The 15,719-nt window shown below is 56.8% G+C and overlaps 1 protein-coding gene across 1 annotated transcript in view; it reads left to right on the top strand.

Annotated features, from left to right (window-relative positions):
* CACNG3 (calcium voltage-gated channel auxiliary subunit gamma 3) overlaps positions 1-9,083 on the top strand; it is a 32,930-nt gene extending 23,847 nt beyond the window's left edge. Inside the window, exons 2-4 of the mRNA XM_075767711.1 lie at positions 4,369-4,452; positions 6,536-6,676; positions 8,008-9,083. Of these exons, the coding sequence (XP_075623826.1) occupies positions 4,369-4,452; positions 6,536-6,676; positions 8,008-8,519 (737 nt within the window). The 3' untranslated portion in view covers positions 8,520-9,083. The remainder of the gene's footprint in view (positions 1-4,368; positions 4,453-6,535; positions 6,677-8,007) is intronic.
* Positions 9,084-15,719: the final 6,636 nt, after the last annotated feature.

Genomic DNA, 15,719 nt, shown 5'->3' with positions numbered 1-15,719 from the left:
GGAGTTGCAACTGCCATCACCGGGGGACTGGGGCCGGTGGCTCAGGATGTGCTGTGCAGCGCGTGGGGGGGGGGGGGGGGGGGGGTGCACCCCAGCTGCTTGGGGGGGGACGAGCCCCCAGCCAGGGCCAGGAGCAGCCACCCCATCCTTCCCAGCTGCACCTCCCCAGGGCAGGGCTCCATCCTCTGGCAGAGATTTGGGGGTCAGGGGGGCTTTTTTGTGATTTAAGCCTTGTTGTGGTATTTGTTTGGAGGCTGGGAAGTTGTATGTCAGGTGACTCAGCGGTCACCATAGCAACGAGCATCGGTTAATGAACAGAGGGAGTAAAGGAGCCAAAATAAATGTCAGAGCATGAAATAGATGCAGTGGAGCCAGGTGGGCAGCGGAGTTCCTGCTGCCCTCTCCTGCCTGCCCCCTCCTTGTGTGAAGGGGGCAGTGGTGCTGCCCTGCCTGTCCCCAGTCTGGCTGGGGCTTCCTTTGCCTTGAGGGGGGTGGATTTTGCTAAACCGCCTGCAAGGTGCAGGGCAAAGGGCCAGTGAGCGAGGAGCATGGCAAGTCCTGGCTGTGCCACCTCTAAATGTGCAGCCCCCAGCCCTCCTGGGGCACCTGCGGGTGGTCCTCACCCCTTGGCACTGGGCACCTGGAGCCCCACTGCTTGCCCGCCTTGCTGCCTGCCTGCGGGGACCCGATGACCTGTGCCTGTCACAGTGTCAGAGCAATCTGCAAATCTTAGTGATGCTGCCATGATTTGCCCCTCCTGCCACTTGGCTGTGCCTGCCGGGGCTGCTCAGCCCTTCCCTCCGCTGTGGGCAGCGGGAGGGAGTTGGCGTTGGGTCCTGCAGCAGCAACGCTGAGCAAAGGCTCTGCCCCTGCCCTGAGAAAGTCACTTGGGTTTTATGTTTTATTTTTTTCATCCCATCTCTGTTGCAAAGGAGGTGTTTGGGTGGGACAGGCAGGGCTGAGGGAAGCAGAGAGGTTACAAATCCCAGTGGGGCAGAGCAGCCGTGTGCGGTCCCAGCTGCTGCAGTGGGATGGATGGATGAGGTTGCACCCCAGGTGAGCCCTGTGCCCCAGCCCACAGCTGGCAGGGTGGGTGGGTGTTTGCGTTCCCTGCAGGTGTCTCCTGCTGCAAGGCTTGCCCTCATCCCTCATGTCACAGATTTACCTTGGACATTGTGTACACCAGAGGCAAGGCCCCCGGGGGTCCTGGCTCATCCAGCCACTGCTCAGGACAGGGAGGTGCTGGCCTTGGTTGTCGGTGGGGGCTCAGCAGAACTTCAAAGAGGTTGAGCCAAAGGAAATTAGTATTTTCATTTGCATGCTGTGCTGATGGGCTGACTCAGTCTCTAAACTCCGTTCCCACGTGGCACCAAGGGAAAGTTTTCTCTCGCTAATCAGATGATGAATGCTGGCCCCACGACCCTACTCGGGAGGTTGCCATGAAGGGAGATGTTCCTGTGCTGCCCAGGAGTCAGTGTCTCCGCAGAAAATGTTGCAAAGTCCTGCACGGTGCGCGGGCATCCCTTGCTGACAGCAGCTTTGCAGCCATTAAAAGTCGGAGAGGGCAGATCTGTCCCACCAGAGCAGGTCGGGGCTCTGAGGCAGAACAAGGACCGAGGCGTTTAGAGACCAGCTGGAAACAGAAACCTCAGCGCTGTCCCAGGAGTGACAGCCCCACACTGGGTGAGACCAGAGACGTGTCCGGGGGGGACCAGGCGTGTCCAGGCGCATGCCAGCTCTGCACGTCCTTCTGGGTCCATCAGGCTGTTGGGGTGCTGCGTGTTGGCGTGGTCTGACTCTGGCAGCATGTGCCCGATAGCTGGAGAGCAAAGGGATGGGTGTGTGGGGCAGAGCTCTGCTGGCAGGTATGGGGAGAAGGTGGGTGGAAACCCAAAAGCTGAGAGGAGGAGGATGAGGATGGGGGCCGTGCCGTGCAGCTGCTGTCCTCGCTGTGCCCGGTGCTTCCCCAGCCCCGTTCGTGGCACCCGTTCTCAGCCTCCCCTTCGCCTGCAGTTCCCAAAGCAACAGGAGCAGGCGGTTCTCCCTCGGATGCCATGTCTCCTGCTTGGATGACAGCTTGCCACCTCCAGAGCTTCATCTCCAGGCTTTAATTGATGCCTGTCACGATGCTCAGCTCCCCCGAGCCCATAGCCAGAGCGCAGACTGACAGCGTTCCGCCGTGTGGGACACTGTGCGGGCTGGTTTCTCTTGCCTGGAACCCTGTCCCCTGGCGACATGTCCTTTCTGGTCCCACGGGAGAGGGGACAGAGCCAGCGTGACCTGACCATGTGCTCCAGCACTGGTGTCGTGAAGGGGCTGCCCTTCCTCCAGGGAGACGTTGCAGGATTTCCTCCCACCTCACCCTGCCCCTTGCTGCTCCAGAGAAGTCACACTCTGTGCCTCAGTTTCCCCATTTATAAGAACAGCATTTGTCATCATCACAGAGGAGGTATCGTGCATACTCTTGCATTAGTGCTTTCTGGTTGCTTTGGAGAAGATGGCTCTGAATCTTGCAGACAGAAGCGGCTGCTGCTGCCCTGTGCCCTGAGGAGCCGTGTTCCCGTCCAGCACCGTGGCACAAGCCGAGCTCCGAGCCGTCCCCAGTGGATATCAAGTGCAGCGCTTGGTGCGCTGCCACGAGGAGCAAGCTCACAGCACTCACAGGAGGCGACGGGCTGCATCCATCACAACAAATCCATAAGTGCAACTGGGCATAGCCAGGATTTTTTTATTATTTTTTAATGCCTTTAATTTCTCTCTGCTTGTACATCAGTAGCACATAGATCAGGCTGCTGGGGCTGGCGGATGGATGAGCAGAAGAGACAAGAGCCTGTTCACAGCCAGTCCCTTCCCCACGCTGTCCCATAAACATCCCCCGCTGCGGACATGGCCGCGCTGTCCCGCTCTTGCCCTGCATCCACATCTTGCAGCATGTAACTGTGTCCCCAGTACATCACCTGCCTGAGCCTGACTTGTCCTTGGCTTTTTCCTCTCATGGCACAATTGCACAGGAGAGAGCTGAGCCTGAATGCACATGGAGGAGAAAGCCAAAGTAAACAGGCAGGCTTTTAAAGGTGAAATGCGTTTGTTTTGCTTCAGAGACAGGAGGAAAAAAAAAAAAAGCCACAGAAAAATAGTCTTTTTTTCCCAAATGCTAAGTGGGAGGCCAGCAGATGCCAGAGCATCTGCCTCCTTCCCCAGGCCTTCTAGGCAGCATTGCTGATGCCCAGTGTGGAGGGGCTGCTCTCGCCCCCGCTCCCTAGTTGTGCCGTGGGGACCCACGAGCAGGAGGGGAAAGGCGGCACGTGCAGAACGGCTGGGGCTCCTGGTGGGACCGTGCCATGGGGTGGGTGGCAGTCCTGCCCGTGCGATGCCCACCTGTGGTGCTGGGTGCGTATCCGCAGTTGTGCATGGTTGTGCGCACGTGTGTGCGTGCTGTGGGGGACGTGTGAAAGCAGGCTGGAAATGGGGTACGGACAGGTCGTCTTGGTGACTCTCTGTCTCCTCTGTGCCAGCTGCCTGTGTCCCAGGCACGAAGCAGGGCTGAGAAGTGGCAGGAAAGGGTAAGCAGGCTAAAAACTTTGTGTAGTCATTTAAATGAATTCATCTGCACCTCAAAAAAAAAAAAAAAAATCACATCTCGGAAGCTAAGCTGCGGCCCAGATGTTACCTTTGCAAATGTGCTGAGAATCCTGGTCTGTGTGGCAGCCTGTGCCCTGCATTTGTAGCGGTAAATCAAAGCTGCTCTTTCATACAGTCGAGGGGCTGGGACAGGGGAGCCAAACTGGGAGGACCAGGCTGGTGTCTCAGTGCTGCACAGACCTGGGGCTGGGGCTTTGCTCAAGCAGCCGCTCTGACCCCGGTGCTGTTGTCGTCTTCCCCAGCAGAAATTAGATGTGAAAGCAGATGACCCCGGCATCCCAGAATGAGCCCTGGCCTGTAGCCATGGAGCGCTTTCACTAGTGCATCTGAATAAGGTGTTGCTCGGACATGAAGGCTGGGAGGGTTTATTTACAGCTGCATCGATTCTCTGTCCAAACCGATGAGGGGTTTGCCTGGGTGGGTGGGTGCTGGCAGCCAGCAAGTGCCTGCCCTGCTTCGCTTCACCTCCCCTTCCCTGGAGAAAATGGGGGCCGAGTGAGCCTTGCCGTGTGCATGGGTGCACCCGAGGAGGGGGGGAAGCTCAAAGGATGCAGGAGCAACCAGGGGGCAAACCGTCCCCGGGGGCCAAGGGCAGTGTTTGGGGTTGCTGCCAGCCCCAGGCTGAGCGGCGGGGGCTGCTGCCGTGCCAGCGCTGTGCAGCACATCCAGCAGCGCTCCTGCCAGTGCGGAGGGATTTGAAGGTTTTACTGGCTTGTGTCTCCCCAGGAACCTTCCGAGGAGTGTGCAAGAAAATCGACCACTTCCCCGAGGATGCGGATTATGAGCAAGACACGGCCGAGTATCTGCTCCGTGAGTCTGTTTTCCTGCGTGTGTCAGGGCTGCATGTGCTCCCCGGGGCCCCCCCAGGTGCCCTGGCACCCCATCTCCGTCTCCCAGCACCTGGAGCTTCACCCAGCAGGTCCCCCCGCAGCTGGCAGGTGGCCGATGGGTCACAGCCCCCCCCAGGCTCCCTGTGCAGCGGCGGTGACCCTCCGGGTTACCCGAGCGTGGCCACGTCACGCCGCAGTAGCAGTGTTAATGGTGCATTTGTCTGGCACTCGCTGTCCCCTCGCCACTGCGCAGCCTGAGCCCGTTGGAGTGTGAGGGCCACCGGGGACCCGGGACCCCGCAGGTTCCTGGCGCGGCACCGCAGGGGTGCCACGTTCGTGCTGGTCTCCGTGTTCCCCGAGTCTTTGCAGCCAGACTGGGTTTGCTGGCACTCACCAGGAAAGCACGACGAGCGTCTGCCGCACGCTCTGCCAGCAGCAGCCGAGTGCAGGGAGACAGTGAAAATAGAGCTGGCGACTCTCCTGGGAAAAACGGGGTCCTCCTGTCTCGGGGGCCAGCAGAGCCTCTGGGCAGGACCCGCAGGGTTTTAACGCTGGGGGGACCTGATGCTGGGGTGAGGCTGAGCCTGCGGAGAAGAGGCACCATCCCCTGAGCGCTTTGCAGACACGTGCACGAGCGAGCGCTGGGGCACTGAGGCGCAGGGTGACAGAGGCTGGACACAAACGTCGCACGCCCTGACGTGCAAAGCAACGTGGACGTGCACCGCCCGGCATGTTAGCAAGTGCGCGCGTCTGTGACAGAGTCTAAAGCCTGCACGGCAAAAGGTTCATTTGAACACCTAAATTTCCAGAGCAGTAAGAACATAAGGCAGCATGGGCGCATGGCAACCTCGGAGGTGTTGGCATCTCTAGGGTCAGAGCTGCTGGGGCTGGGAGGAATCCCTGGGGGCGAAGTGATCCCCCAGCACCCATCGACCCTGTGCTCAGCCCCGATCCCCTGCCTGATGCAGCTGCTGCTCGTCCAGGTGTTGCTCTGAACTCCCCATTTTCTAATTCTGCAGGGACCCATCAGCTCTGCTCACCCGTCGAAGAGGGGAAGGTGTTTAATGGAATTGGTTTGCAATTTTAGTAGATTAACGTTTAAATTCTTCTCCCACCCCCTCCCACATTAAAAATAAAAAGTCTATTTTAAAGCCCCCAGAATGGCATTTAATGGGGCTTCTCTGTATTTCTGTGCTTTTAATAAAGGCCCTGATAGAGGGATGAGAGCCCAAACCAAGGCACAGTGTATTTTCGGTGCAGCAGGTAGTGATTTGCTGCATTAATTACTCTTAACAGTCATTTTGGAAGCTGAACTTCTGATAGGCCCTGTAGAAAAGACCCTTCTTTGCGTAGCTCTCGGTCAGTGACTCCTGAGTGCGCAGAGACAGGTCCTGTGGAGCTGATCCCCTTGGGGATGGAGCCCAGCGCCGGGGTCACGGCATCACACGTGGTGGGCTCGGGGTCTTGGGCTTTTTGTTCATTTTCATAATGTTTCTCCCCTATATCAGAAAAAAGCTTTTTGTTGAACTTCAGGTGTGTTAGTTTGTAAATTCTTGACTTTTGAAGCAGCTGCGATAGTTTGGGGACCCAAGGGACACGTTCCTGATGCTTGTGGTTGGTGATACTGCTCCTTGCCAGCCTGGTGAGGTCTGGGGGGTTTCTGCATTCCCCAGGCTCCAGAGTCACGTCCGTAGCCTAAACCCGTGGGTGGTGTGTTTGATAATGGGAAGGTAAATTGCTAGTGCTGACTGTGTGACAAGGCTGGAAGAAATAATTCCTTGAAATAGCCTCGGAGAAAAAAAACCATTCAGGGTTTAAACTGTTTTTGTGACGGCAGGCCTGAATCACAGGGTTTGCAGGGCTGATGCTGGGCTCCAGAGAAATCTCAGAGCAGGAGCAGCCTGGGGACAAGCAGAGGATGCACAGGTGGGGGTGGGGGTGCTGGGTCTCCCCCCATCTCTCATGGCAGCAACCAAGCGTCATGTTGCAACAATTCTTTCTGGGCACTGGCGTTGGCACCGGAGATGCCGGGAGCTGACCCTGTCCCGCTCCCTGTCCCGCAGGCGCGGTGAGAGCGTCCAGCATCTTCCCCATCCTCAGTGTGGGTCTGCTGTTCTTCGGGGGCCTGTGCGTGGCAGCCAGCGAGTTCTACAAGAGCAAACACAACGTCATCCTCAGCGCCGGCATCTTCTTTGTCTCTGCAGGTAGGAGCTGCCTGGCAGGGTCGGGAGTGGGGTGGCTCTCCCAGCGTGCTGGAAGTGTGGGAGGACACGGGGGAGACGGCGATGGGTTGTGGGTCCTCCTGGGCCGGTGGTGTGGTGGGATTCTGGGGTTTGTGAGCTGTCCCATCCTGGTGGAAAAATCCCCATGGCAGAGAAGAAACCAGCAGAGGTTTCTGGCAAGTGATCACCATGCTAGACAGCACTTTAAGCGTCCGCCCTGCTCTGCCATGACCAGTCTCCATGCAGGCACTGCAGCCCAGGAGGGGCTGCCGGAGCACAGCCGTCTCACTGGGGGAGCACCCGGCCCCAGGGCAGGTCTGGGGGGGCCCTGCCCTCCATCACCACCAAGCAGTGGGGTCACAGGGCCGGGCAAGGGCAGGCGCTGTGCTGGCAGGACCAGGGACCGGGCAGCAGGCAGAGGGGCTGCCGCAGTCCTACGAGGAAAATCACTCTCTCTTGAGAGGCCGTTCCTTCTGGATTACTCATTTCTCTGTGCACTGTTCCCCAACGCTTCCGCTGATTATCGTATGACAATGTCTTTGTCTCAAGGAACTGCTCTATTTTGTGTTTTTCTTCTCCCTACAAAGAGACAAATTACTCTCCTTCCTTTGGCTGGCAGGAGCTGCTGATGCAGATGAGAAAACAACAGAAAGAACATAATCGATTCATTAAGTAAATCCAGGAATACATCAGCCGCTCCCAGCCCTGCGGCACAGCCCCGCGGTGTTGCTGGCGGTGCAAAAACTGCCAGGATCCCAAATAAAGCCTTCAGGCTCCACCACAAATGAAGAGATGGAGCCATTCCTGCTTCCCTGCGCTCCCAGGGCTGTGGCAAGCCAGGGTTCATGCCAGAGGGATCCCCTCCGTGCCCCGTGGGTTGGCTCTGCTCCGGCCACAGCCCCGGCACCGGCTGGGCTCCTGCATCGCTTAGTGAGCAGCTCTGCAAAGCCAAACCAGCTCTTGAAACGTCCCTTTTTCTAAACAGAATAGCGGTTGCTCCTCCTGCTCCCTCAGTATACGTGAACATACAAATATACCCGGTGCACGTGAGCATAGTTGTATACCGGGGACAGCAGCAGAGGTCTGTGAGGGGTTTCGGCCCCGGTGTGCTGGCAGGTGGGTTGGTGCCCCATGGGGATGTGGCCATGGCCCCTGACGCCCTCCCTGCCTGCCGCAGGTTGTGGTGGGCAGGAGAAAGGCCGGGCCCCTCCAGCCTTGTCCCTCTGCTGCCAGGAGGGGATTGGGGTGCTGCTGTCCCCCGTCCCTCTCCTGCTGCTCAAGCAAGCGCCTCTCCCTCTTGTTCTCCCGTAAAGGTCTCAGCAACATCATCGGGATTATAGTCTACATCTCGGCCAACGCGGGGGACCCAGGGCAGAGCGACTCCAAGAAGAGCTACTCCTATGGCTGGTCCTTCTACTTTGGAGCGCTGTCCTTCATCATCGCAGAGATGGTGGGGGTGATCGCCGTGCACATGTACATCGAGAAGCACCGCCAGATCCGTGCCAAGTCCCACTCAGAGCTGCTGAAGAAGTCGGCCTTCACCCGCCTCCCTCCCTACAGGTACCGCTTCCGCCGGCGGTCCAGCTCTCGCTCCACCGAGCCCCGGTCCCGGGACATGTCGCCCGTCAGCAAGGGGTTCAGCACCATCCCCTCCACCGACATCTCCATGTTCACCCTCTCCAGGGATCCCTCCAAGGTCACCATGGGGACACTGCTTAACTCGGAGCGGGACCACGGTTTTTTACAGGTCCATAACTCCATCCCCAAAGAGTTCAAGGAGTCTTTGCACAACAACCCGGCCAACAGACGAACCACGCCGGTCTGAGGCGGGCAGGGGCATTTTGTCAGGCTGCATGACATCATCCTCGTGACGGTGTAACCCGTGAAATCCTGTTTTTAAGGACAAACCCAGATGGCTCCCCGTGCCCCTACCCACGGGGCTGGTTTTTCACTCCCGAAATGCCACTGGCCAGGCCAGGCCACTGCGCCCATGGTGAGACCGGGACCCCCGCGCCCCTCCCTCCCCGGCGGGGTGCGGAGAGGGGCTGCGCTGTGACCCTGGCCGTGGTGCCCCTGCAGACTGAGGGGGGCTTCCATCACCACCTGGGACAGTGGCTTCCCGAGGTCTCCATCGTTAATGTTGATCATAATCGCAGTGTTACCTTAGCTGTATGTCCCATGGAAATGCTGGCGATTTGTCTGTGAGAATCCTTAATCTGGTAGCTACATTTAAGCGAAATTGCCTGGAAGTCCGGAGTTTGAAGCACTGAGTCGGTGCCGTAGTGAGTGCTCGTGTTACGAAACCCCTTTCCCTGCTGTGATGGATGGAGTGCTCGGGCTGGGTTTCTCTATGGCGTTTCGTGCATGCATTAAATAGCTTGGAATTCAATTTTGTCATGTCGGGTTGGAAGAAACATCTTTTTGCAATTTTCTGTGGTCTTGAAAGGGCTTCTTTCTTTCCTTTTTTCTTCCTTTGGTGCATTCAGGCCATGAAAGGACTCAGGAGCAGAATTCCTCCAATGACTGGTAGCAATTAGCCAGCATTTAATTAACCCCTAACGTTGCAAGAAAATGAATTACTTCCCTAAAATTAATACACACGCAGTCACAAATTACTGTCTGGGCACAACCAAGGAGGCAACGCTTGACCTGGTGGTACTGAAGGAGAAGCTGGGTTGATGGCTGGGCCGCCGGCCGCGGGCTGCGTGCGGATGGTGTATGATTCTATAATGGCTGGGAGATCGATGAGAAAAATAACAATAAAATCGTCCAGTTTGGCAAGCAAATTACTTGGCTGAATAGGTCACACTGACCTTGCTGCAGGCAGCTGGAAAACCGCGCGCTGTGTCCCACGGGTGTTTCACGGCAGCCTCGACCTCTCCCACGGCTGCGCGGGGTGTCTGGGGTCGGGGGTCCCCAGCTGCAGGGGGTCTGGGGGAGCAGCCCCCCCACCCCACAGCCCCTGCCCTGCTCTCCTGCCCTTTGCAGTGCTGCCCTGGTTCGCGTAGTGGGGTGGCTGGTGGGGTGCGGGGTGCACGGGGCGCCGCGGGCGAGGTGCGTGTGCGCGCGCAGCCCCCCGAGCCCGGGCACCGACTGGGTGAGCACCTCAAGGAGAGCAGCTCAGAAAGCAAAAGGTGCCACGGTGGGGCAACATCCCCTCCCCGGGGGCAGCCGGGCATCCCGGGGCAGTCGCGGTGAGACCCCCCTCCTGAAGAAATGCCGAGTTTGGAGCGAATTGCAAAACCTCCTTGGGGAGCACCTCTCTGGGCTGCGCTTGTTCTGCGGCGTTTGCCAGCTGGGTGCCGGCACGTGCCCGTCCCCTCCAGGCTGCTCGGCGGGGTCGTGCCAGCTGCCTGCGCGGTGTGACGGCCAGGGCACGGCGTGGGCTGGCGGGGAGCAGGTTGGTCTTTAAATGCCAAGGTGTGCGTGTGCAGCCCAAGGTTTGGCTTTCAACGCTGAGCCCCAAAACCAAAGCTTATCTAAACGGAGGTGGTTTTGGAGCAGCTGGTCTTACAATTTGATGTGTCACTTAATTGAAATCTTATTTAACCTTCTGAACAAAATTGATGGATTCCCACGGAGGCCCTGGGGGGGGGGGGGTGGTTTTCATTAGGCAGCCGCAGGTAATTTGGGGCCAGCGGAACACTCATTTACTCATGCTCTCTGCAGAAGGGAAACATCTGGTGCCTGGTGTGCGTTTCTTTGAGCAGCCTTGCCCTGGGTGTCCTGCCCAAAGCTGCAGCGTGGCTGGTTGCAGGGCACATCCTAATCCTTCCTGGGAATTACAAGCAGGTTGCTGTGGGAAGCCGGGCGCAGGAGCTGTGCTGGAGTGAAATCCTTCCCGGGCAGCTCCAACAGCCCCAGCAAGGGCCGTCTGCCCCTCGGCAGGTCCCGGCTGCACGGGGCTGCAGGCTGTGTGCAGGTTCTTCATCTCCGTTACCATTTATTTGCTACCATTGCGAAGGGGTTTGTGTGAGAAGACCAATTCAGATGCTAATTAGGCCTCCTAATTGCCATAGTCGCTGATTGCATGTATTAAAAACAGTTGAGGAAGCATAGCATTCTGATCTTAGGGAAATATTTAAAAACAAAGTAGCGAAAAGACTGGCTGTGTAAAATGCGGAGTAAGCTGCATTTTAACTTACCTGGTGTGTGGCTACTGGTCTGGCCAGGGCTCCTGCCCAGCTCCCTCCTGCAGCTGCTTTCACCAGGGGCTTTCCCTGGGAAAACAGCATCTGAGCAAACGCACGTTTGCTTTATTAACGTATTAACACACCCCAAAGCTCTGACTGTCCTTGATGAAGATCTGAAATTAAATCCTTACCAATAATTAATCCAGCAATCTTGCTAGGGAGGTCTGCATGCCCAGGCAGAGCCCCTCTGCTGTGCAGCTTCCCGGGAGGGGAGCGGTGGGAACCTGGCCTGGGACTGTCGGTTCCCAACCAGGCAAGGGGAAGGAGGGATGCTCGGAGGGGACACACTCTGATGGGCTGACTGCCGGGATCGATGCAGCCAGAGCAGTGCTTTTAGGCAGGTCATGAGAGACTCTGATCATGGAAACAAGGGTTGAAAGCCACGCTGAGACCTCCATTTACTGTCCCCCCCGTGCTGGCAGCATTAGCCACAGTGGTGCTGACCCCGGGAGGGGTTACGGTGCCACGGGCAGGAGCCTTGCTCCGGCTGCTCCGACACCGTGCTGAGCAGCCCCTGCCCAGAGCCCTGCTGCCATGGCCATGTAATGGTCCTGCCCGGCTGCAGGGACATCATTAACCTCTAGAATTTATACACATGCACAATTTGTGGCTTAAAGGAAAGGTGTTTTTTTCAGAATTAAATCTCCAGAAAGTAGGCTCTGGCTGAGTCACTGTCTGCTGCAGGTAAGGAACCCTGTCTGTCTTGATCAGGCAAAGCAAAGCATGTGAACAGGGTCATTTCTTAATTAAAACCAAACCCCACAACAACAGCAGCAAAGCCTCGGCCGTGCGGGAGGCCCCTTTCTGGGCGGTGGGCTTTGCCCCCAAGCAGCGCGGCACCCGGTGCGGTTTGAGCCCTTTTTGGCAGGAGGAGCGGTTGTCCCTGTCCCTGGGGCAGGGCTGGCTCCTGACGTCAGGGTATGGTAGTTCCCAGGAAGGTTCCTGACCAGCTGCAGATAAATTAACTTCTGCAGCATGGCAAGTGTTAATAATATAGCTGAAAGTGGTGTTACCATTATCAATGCTGCCGTCACTATATAGTTATTGCCATTGCGGCAGTAAATCAGAGCAACCATTTGCCAGGGGCCAGGATGCTGCTGTGCCGTGTCCTGTGCACACGCAGGACACTTGGTGCCTTCAGGTGTCGTTAAAGTCACATTCAGGGCAATTTGTCATGCCAGTGTTTTTCTTGAGGGCCAGGCAGGCAGGAGATCAGTTGGGAAAGGATTTTGCTTCATTTCAAAGAGAGGATTGATTTTCTGAAGTTAACCAAGTTATCCCCTAAGTAATTGAAGCAGGAAGTGCCCCAGGACGTGTGCTGGCTGGCACCCTCCCCTGCGTCGTGCCGGGTGCGTGAGGCAGGCGGGTGCCCGACAGTCAGACAGCAAACTGTTTGTTTGCTCCAACTTGAGGCTAAATTTATGACCTGAAGGTGTTGCTTCTGAGGCAGCGTAACTGCAGCCACTGGTCCTTCCAGTGCCCGTGCTCTTTGGTTTAAACCTCCGTGACTCGTCTCGGTTCCACAGCTGGCTCGCTGCGGTGCTGGCGGCGTAAAGCACCTCTGGAGCTGGTGAGACAAGTGGGGAGAAGAGCCCTAGAGCTGCTGCATCAGTGGTGCCTTTGGTGTTGGGCTACCTGTACAGCACCCGCGTGAGGAGCTCCTGAACGGAACTGTTCAACTATGGGGGGCTGTAAATCATCCCCTTCAATCACGCCAGCTGTCTGCGTGGGGCAGGGGGTGTTGGTGGTGATGGCAGGAGATGTCCCCGCCGGCTGCGTGGCAAGAGGCAGCCACCGGCCAGGTCGCGCTGCAAGCACTGAGTGGGACAGACGGCCAGCTCTCACCTGGGCATCCCCAGTGCCCTGCGGGGAGGAAAAGGGCTTAACGGACCCAGGAGCACGGGGGGAAGGACGTGCTGGGGATGTTCAGAGCAAAGGGGACAGGATGGGGACCTGTCTGGGAAGCAGAGTGGCACAACAGTGCCCTGCCACACCACCCTCCTTGACCAGAAATGAGTCTCTGCAGCGGGAGGGCTGACGGGCGGAAGAAGGATGCGGTTGTCACTGCAGGATGCCGTCCCCATCCCAGTGCAGCAGCTGGAGCAAGGGGAGCTGCGAAGCGAGGCACCGCCTGTGCTGGGTCTCTCCCAGCCTCAGGAGCTCCTGCAGGGACCAGAGCACAGTGCTGCCCACCCCAGGGCATCAGCAGGACGCTTCCTTCCCCGGGTTTGGAGTGGGCACGAGGACCTCATCGCTTGTGGGCTGTGGCACCCAGAGCAGGAGTGCTGCAGAGTAAAAGGCAGCAAAATTATCGCGCAGAGAGGGAACAGAATGACTGGACAATACACAGCCGGGACTGTGGCGCTCGGCATCAAATTGTTCCACGACAGCACACGACAAACCGGGCAAAGTGTCAAACGCCGGCTTGGGGAGAGGGGAGGGAGCAGCGGCAGGGTCACCGTTAGCGGGGGGCTGGCAGCTCCCTGGCCCCTGGGTGGCTGCAGCTGTAGAGCTGCCTGAGCACCCCCGTGTCGCAGTGCCGGGGTGCGTCTGCAGCCTCCCCGGGCAAAGCGGGGCCATTTGTCTATGAAGGGAGAGCTGGCGGCCGGTGATTGAGGGTGTTTACTGCCACGTGTAATATCTTTCCTTCGTGCCGATGTCTTTCCCCTGGAAGAGAAAATCAATACCCAGGCTAAATCTGGAGGCTTCAATATTTTTCAGAGAAGTGCAAATCAATATGGATTTCTTAACAAGTTTAATTTCAATACCTAAAAGTGCACATTCTGCCTATTTCCTGACCTTTCCAATCCTTCGGGGAGGAAGATTAAAAAGATTTGTTCAAATTCAATGAATTGAATCAGCAAATGCCCCATTACCTTGTTTTCTTTCCACCAGACCTTGATAAACAGTATGATAGCCCATTGTCATCGCGTGGCTCCCGGCGCCTTGACCAGCACCGTTCCCAACACCAGCCGTGCCATCCCGCACCGACCCACAAGCGAGGGCAAGCTGGGGCACGGATCCCTACACCAGTGCCCATAGCCGCTTCCATCGCAGGCACGCCAGCCCAAAGTGGTGGTGAAGGGGCTGGATGCCACGTGCAGATGCACCCGCTCCCCCTCCTCCTCGTCTCAGCGGACCCACATCACAGAAATGAACCCAATCCTGCACTTGCTTCTGAGCAGCCTGATTTAAAGGTGCTGCAGTGCTCGGGAACGGCTCTATATTTATCCTACAATGCCTTTATGCAGTTTTAGATCATCGTGCGATCACTGTAAATACGGCAAAATGAGCACAAGCTTGTAGGCTCGTCTGGCTGGAGCAAAAGACTTCAGGTAATTTAGTCATTGCCCTTGGAACGATCTCGCTGGACAGACAAAACAAAGACCATCTATCCAGTTATGGTACTCCAGCAAACGTGTCCGCTAAGGTCAGTGCCTAGTGTTTCAATGTCAGATATAATAGCGGCTGTCACCATGGGTTACTCGCAGCTCGCCATGGGTACAACGGGACTCTGCATCGTGGGCGATGCACGCATGGCTGGGTGCTGGGTGCAGGGGGACCCAGCTATAGCGAGGGGAACTGGAGATGGCTTTCCAGTCATTGCTGGGGCTTTCGTTTGCTGGTCATCATGGGCTTCAGTTCCTCTTTACCTCTCAAGGGAGGTTTTTAATTGCCGTATTGGTGCTGCAATAGACAAACCCAACGGCGAAGCGCCTGCTGTCAGCCTGCAGAAGCTGGCACTCGCACAAAGAGCCACGAAGGGGAGGTGTCAGCTGGGTCATGCCTGCAGCAGATAGCTTTTCTTTTCACCCTTTTTTCCCAAGTCCAAATCTGCGTCAGGATAAACACATGGACTTCACCACAGTTTGCTCCAAGGGAAGCTCCCTCGGTCCGTGTTCCTGCAGAGCAGCCGCCTCTTTGTTCCTTTCTCGACATTGTCCTTTGCCCTTTCTTGCTTTGATTTGTTGGGGTTTTTTTACTGTTCGCAGTAGATCATGAAAGCCTAGGTAAGTCCAAGCAATTTATATCGCATGTTTATTATTTACTTGATGGACAGTAATGGCTTCTGTGGTGCCATTACTGTATGTCATCTAAATCCAAATGCTGAGATGCTTTAAAGGGCAGCCTTTCATTCAGGGTCTGGAATAGCTTCTCCGGCATTGTTATCATCCACCATGAGTGCCTGCGCACCCATAAATCTTCAGCTGACCACGGCCACTAAACCCAGCTCTTAGAAGTTCCCCAGAAAATTTCCAACAAATAAGACTTTCACCTGCTTGCACAGTAAAGTCTCTTAGTCTCTTTGTTAATAAACTGTTGTCCCTCTGTCATTAACCTCCCTCTAGTCACCAGTGGAAAAAAGTATCCTTGGCCCACCTGAGTTTGTGTTAGAGAAGGTCATTAGGAGCTGGAGGTGTTTTAGGAGGGTGGGGGACACGTCCTTTGCTGTGTGCCTGTGGCTGCATCTCTGGAGCTTCCCCAGAGCCAGGGGAACGCCCCACGGTGCTTCCTGATGGGTACCTTGGGAAAGTCATGGGCAACAGTGATGCAGGTAAGTGCAATTAGCAATTAATTGTTGCTGGTTCTTATTGCCTGCTCCTGGTGGCGGCTGCAGCCCCTGGGTGAGCTGGCAGCCCCCTGTGCTTGGGTAGGGCATGGCAGCGCAGCTGATGTTTGTGGTAGACCTCCAAGTCCTCAGCTATGGCAAAGCCTAACACGGGGCTGAGGGCTTGCGATGGAGCTCTCGCTGCTCTCTGCTACGTCCCTCGAGCAGTTTATTTGTGGTCTTGGGAGCTTCCAGGAGGTCAAATCTTTCAGGAAGCAGCCCC

This window comes from Balearica regulorum, chromosome 15 (assembly GCF_011004875.1).
Source record: "Balearica regulorum gibbericeps isolate bBalReg1 chromosome 15, bBalReg1.pri, whole genome shotgun sequence".
Lineage (NCBI taxonomy): Eukaryota > Metazoa > Chordata > Aves > Gruiformes > Gruidae > Balearica > Balearica regulorum.
The sequence above is the reverse complement of the archived record's forward strand: the minus strand, read 5'-3'. Positions and strand labels throughout refer to the sequence as shown.